A 13334-nucleotide genomic window follows, 5' to 3' on the forward strand; every position below is an offset into this window, starting at 1 on the left:
TTTTTCGTTAAGTTTATGACCTGTTTACAGCCAACTGAAGTTGGCTGTAAAGTATGGACAGATTGCTGTTTTTAGTCTCTAGCTTACTAGTTTGTGTTCGGTTGATCCCGTTAATCATATTTAGTGATCGTAACAACATCCCACATCAATATCAACAAGTAAATCAGCAAATACTCAGTACATATCAAAACAACTTCATACTAACACAAGTACATCATGTTTCATCTTCTTGGTTAAACCCTTTTTAGTGTTCTTGTGAAATAAACATCATTCTACAAATATTAGCCATAAAAGTAAGATAATCAAGGGTTAAACGAGAGCTTACTACTAGCTTATAGCTAGGGTAGAATCTATTGAGAATATGATGGTGAAAAAGACTAGAACAAGCTCCTTAGAACGTCCTTCAAGTTGCCACCTCCATAGATTCACCTTGTAAGCTTTGAATGGATTTGTAATGGAAGAAGATGAAGATGAAAAGGGTGGGGAGTGGATTCGGTTGTGGTGGAACCGAAATGAGAGAGAGAGAGTGAGGTGAGGGTTGAGTGTTGTAAGAGATGAAATGAATGATCTTTTAAACATAATCTTCTTTCAAATAATATGCCTAGTTCAACAAGTAACCAATCCCACAATATCTATCCAAATAATATGCCTAGTTCAACAAGTAACCAATCCCACAATATCTATCCAAATAATATGCCTAGTTCAACAAGTAACGAATCCCACAATATCTATCCAAATAATATGCCTAGTTCAACAAGTAACCAATCCCACAATATCCATCCAAAATATATGAGGTAATGGTGGATGATTGTGTGGGTCCATGGAGACCAACAAAATTCGGTTAAATGGGGGGGGGGGGGGGGGTTTATTTGCAAAATTTGTGACTAGAATGCAATGATAAGTTAGAAGTAAGTAACTTGATGTAATATATTAGTTATAAGGTTTTAGTGGGTGTTATGACCAACGGGGATCACGACTAGCCAGCAATAATTAAATAATGTGTTTGACAGATATTTGGTGTCCCGGGTAATGTCCAGTAGTTCGGTCGGATACTGTTCCGTTAAGTGTTTAATTATTCCGTAAGGCGTCTTATACATATATTTTTGTAACCTAATTAATTCCTAACACATAGGAAAATATTCAGGACCATTTAGTCAGGTTTTCTGCGTACTACTAGTATGTTAACACGCACATGTGAATATAACACAGAAATCAGAGAGCAGTTAAATATTTCCACACAGTCGTCAAGCACTTTAATTATCATTAATGAATTGTACGAAATACATGTAAATTGAGGGTTGTCACATTCTCCCCCTGTTAAGAGAATTTCGTCCCAAAACCTAGCGCGTGGTTACTGAGGAAGCTAGTTAAGTTGCGTTGTTTTCCTGATTTTCCTGGGGTGTCACATCATCCCCCCGTTGATTTGGAATTTCGTCCCGAAATTCTGCAGTAGCTTCAGCCTCAGTAGTGGTTACGTTTTTCTTAAATAGCTGGGGGTACTTGAGTTTCATTTGGTCTTCTCGTTCCCAGGTATACTCTGGGCCACGACGGGAATTCCAACGAACTCGGACGAGAGGTATTCTGGTGTGCTTGAGAATCTTAACATCTCGACAGTAATCTGTACTGGTTCCTTGACGAATCGCAACTGGTCGTCGATTGTGGGTTCTTTAAGGGAACTATGAGGGTCTCATCTGACAGACACTTCTTCAGATTCGACACATCGAAAACATTGTGAACTTCGCTGAGTTCTTCAGGTAGATTCAATCTATAAGTGACTTTGCCAATTTTCTCGATGATTTCAAAGGGTCCAACGTATCGCAGGTTGAGTTTGCCTCGTTTGCTAAAACGAACTACACCTTTCCAAGGTGAGACTTTGAGTAGCACTCGATCCCCAACCTGGAACTCGAGTGGCTTTCTTCGCTTATCAGCATAGCTTTTCTAACGGTCACGAGCTGCCGCCATTCGTTGTCGTATCTGAGCAATCTTCTCGGTTGTATCTACTACGAATTCTAGACCAGTGATTTGACTGTCACCAACTTCTGCCCAACAGAGAGGTGATCGGCATTTCCGTACATACAATGCCTCAAACGGTGTGGCCTGGATGCTAGTGTGGTAACTGTTGTTTATATGAAAACTCCACTAACGGGAGATGCTTTTCCCAGCCGTTACCAAAGTCGATTACACATCCCCTAAGCATGTCTTCAAGGGTTTGGATGGTGCGTTCGGATTGCCCATCCGTCTGCGGATGATAAGCGGTGCTCATATCTAAATGTGAGCCAAAAGACTTGTGCATAGCTTGCCACAGTTCCGAAGTAAAACGAGCGTCACGATCAGAAATGATGGAGGTGGGCACTCCGTGTCTTGGTACCACTTCTTTTAGGTAGATGTCTGCTAGAGTAGAAAACTTATCCGTTTCCTTGATGGCCAGAAAATGTGCAGACTTCGTCAGTCGATCCACGATCACCAAAATGGTATCGTTTCCGCGTTGAGATCTGGGCAGGCCAGTAATGAAATCCATGGAAATTTGCTCCCATTTCCATTTAGGTATCTCTGGTTGTTGAAGTGGGCCTGATGGTTTTTGGTATTCGACCTTAACCCTAGCACAAGTCAAGCATTTACTGGCGTAGGTTGCTATGCTGGCTTTCATACCAGGCCACCAATATGTAGTCTTCAGGTCGTGGTACATCTTATCCGAACCAGGATGTACTGAATAACGAGACTTATGTGCTTCATCCATCACAAGCTCGCGTAAGTCTCCATACGGTGGAACCCAGATGCGTCCGTTAACATAGTAGGCGCCGTTTCCCTTTTGTTCTAGTCGTTGCCTTGATCCTCGTAGGGACTCAGCCCTGATGTTCTCTGCTTTCAATGCTTCAACCTGAGCATCACGAATCTGAGCTGGAAGGTTGGATTGGATGGTAAGCTGTAACGCATGTACACGCCTAGGTATAGTATCCTTCTGGCTGAGGGCGTCAGCCACAACATTGGCCTTGCCCGGATGATACTTGATCGCGCATTCGTAGTCATTCAAGAGTTCAACCCATCGGCGTTGACGCATGTTTAACTCCTTTTGCTTGAAGATATGCTCGAGACTCCTGTGATCGGTGTAAATGGTGCACTTGGTACCGTACAGGTAATGTCTCCATATCTTAAGCGCGAAAACAACTGCTCCCAGTTCCAGATCTTGAGTAGTGTAGTTCCTTTCGTGAACTTTAAGTTGGCGTGATGCGTAGGCAATGACCTTGTCGCGTTGCATCAACACGCAACCAAGTCCTTGGATGGAAGCGTCGCAATAAACCACAAAATCATCTGTGCCTTCAGGCAATGAGAGGATAGGCGCGCTACAGAGTCTATCTTTCAAGTGCTGAAATGCGGACTCCTGTGCATCACCCCAACGATAGGTAACACCTTTCTGTGTCAGTGAAGTGAGAGGTTGCGCAATCTTTGAGAAATCCTTGATAAACCTTCTGTAATATCGTGCCAGACCTAAGAATTGGCAGATCTCTGTTGGTGTACGGGGTGCAGGCCAGTTCTTGATCGAGTCAACCTTGGATGGATCAACATGAATCCCATCCTTGTTTACCACATGGCCCAGAAAATGGACTTCGTGAAGCCAGAAGTCACATTTCGAAAACTTGGCATACAGCTGCTCTTTACGAAGTAGTTCCAGAATGAGCCTCAGGTGTTGCTCGTGTTACTTCTGACTCTTAGAATAGATCAGGATGTCGTCAATGAAGACTATGACAAATTTATCCAAGTAAGGCTTGCACACTCGGTTCATGAGGTCCATGAAGACCGCAGGTGCATTCGTTAACCCGAAAGGCATAACCAGAAACTCATAATGGCCGTAACGAGTTCTGAATGCTGTTTTGGAGACGTCTTCCTCTCGGACTCTCAACTGATGGTAGCCCGATCTCAAATCAATCTTAGAGTAGTAACTCGACCCTTGCAACTGGTCGAATAAGTCATCAATGCGTGGAAGAGAATAACGTTTCTTCACAGTCACCTTGTTGAGTTCGCGGTAGTCAATACACATCCTGAAGGTACCATCTTTCTTCTTTACGAACAAGACGGGAGCTCCCCAGGGCGAAGAGCTAGGACGTATAAAACCCTTTTTCCAAGAGCTCTTGTAGTTGCGTAGACAGTTTTTTGAGTTCTGATGGAGCTAGACGGGATATGGTGCTCGAGCTACTGGTGCTGCTCTAGGAGCTAGCTCAATTTGAAACTCGACTTGGTGATGAGGCGGAAGACCAGGTAATTCCTCAGGAAATACCTCTGGAAAGTCGCGTACAATAGGAATGTCTTCAATCTTCTTTTCTCCCACGGATGTATCAGAGACGAGGGTTAGAATAGCGGTGTGCCCCTTTCGCAAACACTTCTGGGCCATAAGGAAAGAGATGATGCCTACAACAGCACCACTCTTGTCACCACGAATCACGAGGGGTTCTTTATCAGAACGAGGGATACGGACAATTTTCTCCTTGCAAATAATCTCCGCTTGGTGTTGAGATAACCAATCCATCCCAATGACAGCGTCAAAACTACCCAGAACGATAGGAATGAGGTCGATTGAAAAGGTCTGATCGGCAAGGACAAGCTTGCAACCCTTAAGTACATGTGTAGCCTCTAAACTTTTACCATTTGCTAACTCTACAATGTGTTTGGTGTTGAAAAGGGTTGGAGTATGCGTAAGCATCTGACTAACTCTTAGGAACACATATCTGTACCTGAATTAACTAAAATAGAAACAAAGAAATTGTCTGGTAGGAACCTACCCGCCACAACGTTGAGGTTGTTTCCTTCTTCCTCTTGTCCATTCAGAAGCTCATGCTTACCAGTCCTGCGGTTATCCTTATTGTCTCCGTTATTGTCCCCGTTGCCCTGGTTGCCGCTGTTGTCACGATTCTGTCTCATCTGCGGACAGTTCCTCTTGAAGTGACTCTCAGCACCGCACTGGTAACATCTCACATTACCCTGCTGGTGTTGCCGTTGGTTCCGGTTTGCAGGATATGGGCTCGTACAGTCTCTAGCCATATGTCCCAACTTCTTGCACCGATGACAACACGATTCTGCACATGACCCGCTGTGGTGACGTTGGCACTTGCGGCATCTCGGTTTATTCCCTAGGTATCTCCCCTGATTTTGGTAGTTCAGCCCGAGTTTCCTGTGCGGTTCCCGTCGTATAGAGCTAGGACCCTCACTTTGGTGCTCACCCCAACTATACTTGTTACTAATAAGAGCATTTGCATTGGAAGAGCTACGCTTGGGCAACTTGCCCTCTTCCACCGCCTGATCGGTGAGTTGGTGCGCCAAACGAACGACTTGCTAGATTGTGGGAAGGTTGGCCGCACTCACAGACCCTTGGATTTCCGGGACTAAGCCTCTGAGGTATAGCTTGATTCGCCTAGATATGGGTTGTGACATGTTAGGACATAAGGCAGCCAAGTTGTTGGACCTCTTTGTGTACGCCTCAATCTCTGATCCTTCCATCTTCAAACCATAATACTCTATTTCAAGTTTCAGAATGTCGTCCAGGTGGCAGAATTCTTCCTTAATCGAATCCTTGAAGTCGCTCCAGAGGGTGGCATTCGCGTCTGCCAAACCGAGCATCTGAACTTGTGCATTCCACCAAGAATACGCTTTCCCTTGCAACATGACAGTAGCGTACTCTACTCGTTTGCCAGCAGGACTTTCACTTTCTTTGAACGTATATTCGATTCTTCGGATCCAGTGTAGAATGTCGATTGTCCCTCCAGTGCCATCGAAAGTGGGAGGTTTACACTCCAAGAACGCCCTGAAGGTGCCCATGCAGGATTGGGTGTGCATGGGTTGACTCCCTGATTGGGTTGCTAAGGCTTCAGCAATCCGTTTGTTAATCAAGGTCGTCAGCTGACCCTGGGTCATGTTGAGACGCCCACTCATGATCTTCACATCGAGGGGAACACAGGTAAGAAAGGTATCGCAACATGCGTAAGTGTGGGACGATAGTAGAGCGTAAACACACAAGGTTCAATAGCAATTGTCACATTATCTAATGCATAGCGAGAACTATCTAACCGACAATATAACATAAATCATACCACTTATGGTGTCGAGTCTTGCACGTGGAGTGAAGCGTCGTTGTGGATCGTTGAGCACTGTACAGGTTATAGTCTGGTTTTATCGAAAAGCTTTCCCTTTTTAAAAACAAGTTCACTATAACCAATGGCTCTGATACCAATCTGTCACACCCCCAAAATCACCATGCGGAGTACCACCGCTTGGAGGCGTGACGTGACCAGGATCGAGCCACCAATCATATTGAACAACGTATTTAAGTAAATAAAACCAACCACAATACAATTAGTGACCAAAAGCCAGTTAACCAAGTTTTAAATTAAACAGCGGAAGCATAATACGTAATACCAAAATATAAGTTCATAGTCCATAAGTTTAAAATCCAAAACGTAGATTTAATAAGTTCATAAGGATTAAGTGTTAATTACGGAACATGACAGTCCGTATCCCACAACGACTCCTTCCTCGTGCAAGCTCCAAGCATTTAACGACCTGTAAGGCATGTAACAACGAGTCAACAACAAATTTGAGTGAGTTCACGTTTAGTTGTTTAGTTTTAAGTTGTTTCTGAAAACGTGGTTGGTCTTTCGTTGGCGTAATTGCCGTGGGGGTTACCCCGTAGTTGAGAGTAAGATTAACCAGTTCATTCTTTATTACCCAAACCATTTCCATGATTAGTGGGGGCTTCCCCATGTGAACTACTAGACCGTATGGTATCGACTACTACGCAAGTAAGTTGTGCCCTACATCAGTGTCTATCATCACTGATGGTTTGCCATAGTCCATTAGTACACGCCCGTCCGACTGGCACGGTGTGAGGTTTGTTAAACCTAATAGCGCTATTAACTAATGACCCGCTCGCCATTGGCCTCGGCGATTAAGTCGATATAAAATGAGGGACTTATGATAGAGATTTGTCTAGTAAGTTTAAGGTTGTTGTCCTACACAAGGAGGACGAACGTACGTAGTTCTCCCAAAGAGAATACGCAGGATTAATACTGGCATCCTACCCGAGGAGGATGGCCGTACATATCCTACCTAAGTAGGATATGTAGATTCCGTTTTAATTCTTTAACCCATTCCCAAACCACCGGGAATCCCATGCCTTAGAAAGTGTGTGAACTCACCTCGGTTTGCTCGGTTAGATTCTCAAATATAGCTAACAGTCAGGGTCGGTCAATCACGTCCTAATATAATTTACCAGTTAGTCATTTAGTGGCTTTCAAATAGAACACAAAGTTCCTACACGTAACTATCACATAACATGCATCACTTTAACGGTTTATGCCCTCTAAGTTTCCCATCCATTCCCCACTCAAAATCAAACATATGATAATGCAGATAACATATATAAAATGTTAGATCATTCACGGATAGCATACTCGACATTTAGACACGCAAGTCACAACTTATCTCAATTCAGCATTTATATTCAAAACCGACTGTTTTCGGACATTTTAATAAAATAGTTAAATTATTCCAAAAATTCCCATATTTTTACAGGATGTCTTAAAAGTTCCATATTTTATTGTGTAAAAATATCGGGGTCCGGTTAATTACCAATATTTTATAAAAATTCATGTTCCGGACTGAACTCAGATTTGTGTATTTCTGACCACAGTCCACGGAACAATTTATTAAAAATTCATCGAGTGTCCGATTTACGAAATTCCAGTGGGGTAATTACATATGCATCGGTTGTCATCTACTGTACAAATTTCATGGTCCGATTCGTCACAAAACTCAGGTTATGACTGAGAGTATGACACCCATTTATTGCTGTCAGAATTCAGCTTAAGTTGCTGTTACAAATTAACACTTTAAAAATAGTAAACGGAGTCGAAAAATTACGATTCCGGTTCCATTAGAACCATATTTCATAATAACATATTTTAGATTCAAAATATCGGTTTTTCGTTAAGTTTATGACCTGTTTACAGCCAACTGAAGATGGCTGTAAAGTATGGACAGATTGCTGTTTTTAGTCTCTAGCTTACTAGTTTGTGTTCGGTTGATCTCGTTAATCATATTTAGTGATCGTAACAACATCCCACATCAATATCAACAAGTAAATCAGCAAATACTCAGTACATATCAAAACAACTTCATACTAACACAAGTACATCATGTTTCATCTTCTTGGTTAAACCCTTTTTAGTGTTCTTGTGAAATAAACATCATTCTACAAATATTAGCCATAAAAGTAAGATAATCAAGGGTTAAACGAGAGCTTACTACTAGCTTATAGCTAGGGTAGAATCTATTGAGAATATCATGGTGAAAAAGACTAGAACAAGCTCCTTAGAACGTCCTTCAAGTTGCCACCTCCATTGATTCACCTTGTAAGCTTTGAATGGATTTGTAATGGAAGAAGATGAAGATGAAAAGGGTGGGGAGTGGATTCGGTTATGGTGGAACCGAAATGAGAGAGAGTGAGGTGAGGGTTGAGTGTTGTAAGAGATGAAATGAATGATCTTGTAAATATAATCTTCTTTCAAATAATATGCCTAGTTCAACAAGTAACCAATCCCACAATATCTATCCAAATAATATGCCTAGTTCAACAAGTAACCAATCCCACAATATCTATCCAAATAATATGCCTAGTTCAACAAGTAACCAATCCCACAATATCTATCCAAATAATATGCCTAGTTCAACAAGTAACCAATCCCACAATATCTATCCAAAATATATGAGGTAATGGTGGATGATTGTGTGGGTCCATGGAGACCAACAAAATTCGGTTAAATGGGGGGGGGGTTTATTTGCAAAATTTGTGACTAGAATGCAATGATAAGTTAGAAGTAAGTAACTTGATGTAATATATTAGTTATAAGGTTTTAGTGGGTGTTATGACCAACGGGGATCATGACTAGCCAACAATAATTAAATAATGTGTTTGGCAAATATTTGGTGTCCCGGGTAAAGTCCAGTAGTTCGGTCGGATACTGTTCCGTTAAGTGTTTAATTATTCCGTAAGGCGTCTTATACATATGTTTTTGTAACCTAATTAATTCCTAACACATAGGAAAATATTCAGGACCATTTAGTCAGGTTTTCTGCATACTACTAGTATGTTAACACGCACATGTGAATATAACACAAAAATCAGAGAGTAGTTAAATATTTCCACACAGTCGTCAAGCACTTTAATTATCATTAATGAATTGTACGGAATTCATGTGAATTTAGGGTTGTCACAAGAGCTATGGCACAAAAGACTGGGACACACAAATCTCAAAACAATCAATGAAATTTCAAAAAAATGGCTTAGTAAGAGGCTTACCACAAAAAATGTTTTCATGTCCTGAACACTGTGTTTCCTGTTTAAAAGGAAAACAGCACAAGAGCTCTTTTAAGTCCATTGAAGAGTCCAAAACAACCCAGTGTTTGCAAATGCTGCACATGGATTTGTTTGGCCCAGTGCAAGTCATGAGTCTCAAAAAGAAAAGATATTGTTTGGTTATTGTTGATGACTTCTCTAGGTTTACATGGACCTTCTTTTTACACTCTAAAGATGAGACTGCAGGCATTTTGCAAGACTTTGTTACACAGGTTGAAAAGCAATTTGACCTTCCAGTAAAAGTCTTCAGGAGTGACAATGGCACAGAATTCAAAAATAAGGAGTTGGATGCTTTCTGTGTGAAGAAAGGGATTGTAAGGCAGTACAGCATTCCTAGAACATCAGAGCAAAATGGAGTTGTTGAAAGAAAGAACAGAACATTGATTGAGGCTGCCAGAACCATGCTTGCAGATTCAGGTTTGCCATTAACTTTTTGGGCAGAGGCAGTAAACACTGCTTGCTATGTCCAAAATAGAGTTTTAATCAACTCCAGGCACAAAAAGACTCCTTATGAAATTCTGTATAAAATAAAGCCATTAATCTCATATTTCAAAGTTTTTGGTTGCCCATGCTTCATTTTGAACTTAAAAGATTCTATCTCAAAATTTGCAGCCAAAATCGATATGGGATATCACTTGGGATACTCATCCACTGCTAAGGCCTACAAAGTGTTTAATACACGGACCAAAGTAGTGGAAGAGACCTTGAATGTAAAGTTCAATGAACTTTCATCACTGAAAATCCCTGCAAATCCTGCAGAATTATTTGATCTTGAAAAATTCACTTTTGAAAATACTGCTGTCAAGACTAACACTGCAGGTCCATCAGAGGATTCATCACCAGACTATGGATATGAAATCATCATTCCTCAAAAGTCTGTTTCAAAAGGGGGAGCATCAGTTGTTCAAAACAGTTGTCAAAGCTCAACCACTGCTACCTCAACAGTTGTTGACCAAAGTAGCCCCTTAACCACTGCTTCCACCTCATCAAACACTGCTGACAAAAGTCCTCAAACAGTGGATCAAAGTCAGCAGGTGTTCACACCTTTACCTCCAATGCCTCCACCTTTTGAAGCCACTGTTGGGTCATCAAAGTCACCAGCAGTGGTTAGCTCAGATGATACACATCTGCAGCCTTCACCACAAAATGCCATCATTCCCTACCAAGGAGAGCTAATCTTCTTGAAATCTCATCCACCAGATCAAATCATTGGTAACATCAATGAAAGGGTGCTCACAAGAAAGCAGTCCCAAAACATTTGTTTTTTTGATGGCTTTCTATCACTCCATCAGCCAGTCAAGTACCAAGAGTCACTGAAAGACAACAGCTGGGTAGAGGCCATGCAAGAAGAGCTCCAACAGTTCAGAAGACAACAAGTATGGGAGCTTGTACCACTGCCAGAGAATGTAAGTCCTATTGGCACAAAGTGGGTCTTCAAAAACAAAACTGATGAAAGGGGCATTGTTGTCAAGAATAAAGCCAGGCTTGTGGTTCAAGGCTACAGACAAGAAGAGGGAATTGATTATGATGAAACATTTGCTCCTGTTGCAAGACTTGAAGCAATCAGACTCTTTCTGGCCTTTGCTGTCAACCACAATATCAAGGTGTACCAAATGGATATAAAATGTGCATTCCTCTATGGTAAGATTCAAGAAGAGGTATATGTCTGTCAACCTCCAGGTTTTGAGGATCCATTTTATCCAGATCATGTCTACAAGCTAAACAAAGCTTTGTATGGCTTAAAACAAGCACCCAGAGCCTGGTATGAAACTCTTTCCACCTTTTTACTTTCCATTGGTTTCACCAGAGGCAGGATTGATAAAACACTGTTTTTAAAATGGAGAGGAAAGGATTTGATGATTGTCCAGATTTATGTGGATGACATCATTTTTGGAAGCACATGTAATAAAATGTGTGAAGAGTTCAGACAACTCATGACAGCTGAGTTTGAAATGAGTGCAATGGGTGAACTCCAGTGCTTTCTTGGTCTCCAAGTAAAGCAGCTGCAAAATGGCACTTTCATCCATCAAGGCAAATATGCAAAAGAACTTTTAAAGAAATTTGATATGGATGATTGTAAGCCATGTAGTACACCCATTGCAACCAACAAATTGGTCATGTCTGAAGAAAAGGATGATTTGGTTGATCAGACCTTATATAGAAGCATGATTGGGTCTTTATTGTACCTAACTGCATCTAGACCAGATATCATGTTTGCAACATGTGTCTGTGCAAGATCCCAATCATCCCCTAGAAAGTCAAACCTTATTGCTGTAAAAAGGATATTCAGATACCTCAAAGGTGCTCCCACACTTGGTATCTGGTATCCAGCTGATGGTAAAATTGAGCTTTCAGGTTTTTCAGATAGTGACTTTGCTGGATGTGATAAAACAAGGAAGTCCACTTCAGGAGGGTGCCAATTCCTAGGCAATTGCTTAGTGTCTTGGCAAAGCAAAAAGCAAGTAGCCGTTTCCACATCCACTGCTGAGGCAGAATACATAGCTGCTGCAAGCTGTACAGCCCAACTGCTCTGGCTTCAAAATCAGTTACTGGATTTTGGTATCACTGCCTTGAAGACACCACTCATGTTGGACAGCCAGGCAGCAGAAAATATCATCAAAAATCCAGTTTCCCATTCAACCACCAAACATATCGACATCAGACATCACTTTGTGAGGGATTGCTATGAAAAAGGTTTGATTTCTCTGCATCATGTTCCAACTAAGGATCAGCTGGCAGATGTGCTAACCAAAGCATTAGACACATCTACCTTTGAAAGCTTGATCTCTAGGATTGGTATGCTTAACATGGAATAACAGGCAAAATCATGTTTTTCTATGAATAAAAGCATTAAAATGTTTTCAGAAAATCAAAAATCCATCCTTAAAAATAGCTAAAAATGAATTTTTCATTAAAATCCTAAAAGTCTGCCATAACCAGTGATGGGTTCAAAAGTCTGTGCTGCTACAAAAGTCTGTCCACTGCTGAAAGTCATCCCCTGTTCTCATTTTCTTTGGTTAACCACTGATGGTCAAAATCAGTGGTGCATCCACTGCTAGGCTATCTACTGATGGTAAAAAGCATCCACTGTCAGCCATTATCACTACAACTACTGTCTTCACCAGTTGTTTTCACAACCTGTACTGTTTAAAAGTACTATCCTTCACCTCACCAGGGGATGGCATGCAGGTAGTACTTAGGGGTCAGACCTTTTGTAACTGCTGCCACGTCAGCATTCACTCTTCTTCTATAAAACCCCCTTTTCAACACCCAAACAAGGTTTCACTGTCGAATTGAATTCTCAAAAATTCTCTTCTCAAAGCAGTTTCCATCACATTTCGTCAAATTCCTTCACAATTTCATCTTTGATTCTCATCTTCAAAATGACAAAATCGAAATCATCCGCAAAAGCTTCTAAAGGGGCCTCTCAAAAGGCTACCTCCACCGAAATCCCACACAAACCATCTCATAATCTACTGGGTCTTCTCAAAAAACCCGGTACCATCGACACATTTGATTCCATCCTCGATCTGCTCAACGCCTCAAAGTACAAAACTTTGTTAACCGCTGATGCAACGATTTACCTGCAAACTCAGAGAGAGTTTTGGAAAAATTGCATCCTTGAAAAACAAGGAAAAGATGTCATAGCCATTAACTCTACTCTGCAGAAGAAAGCAGTCCGAATAACACCGCAATCAATATCTGAAGTCTTTCAACTCGATGATCTGCAAGGTAAAGACTATTTTCCTAAAAACGAGTTAAAAATTGACTTCATTGAGAGAGGGTATGCAGACACAATGAAGAGGGACACCTTACAAAAAGGTTTCTTCCCTTCTGCAACCAGATTTTTATTTCATACCCTTCTCATGTGTGTTTCAAACAAAACCACTTCCTTTAATGAAATACCAATGAAAATTCAAAACTTGGGGTA

The 13334-nt window shown here is 41.3% G+C and overlaps 1 protein-coding gene across 1 annotated transcript; it reads right to left on the bottom strand.

Annotated features, from left to right (window-relative positions):
- Nucleotides 1–5325: 5325 nt before the first annotated feature.
- LOC110945058 lies at nt 5326–5808 on the bottom strand. The gene has a single exon (XM_022186697.1). The coding sequence runs from the start codon at nt 5806–5808 to the stop codon at nt 5326–5328; it is 483 nt and encodes a 160-aa protein (XP_022042389.1).
- Between the last annotated feature and the right edge of the window lie 7526 nt (nt 5809–13334).

Source organism: Helianthus annuus, chromosome 6 (genome assembly GCF_002127325.2).
Source record: "Helianthus annuus cultivar XRQ/B chromosome 6, HanXRQr2.0-SUNRISE, whole genome shotgun sequence".
NCBI lineage: Eukaryota > Viridiplantae > Streptophyta > Magnoliopsida > Asterales > Asteraceae > Helianthus > Helianthus annuus.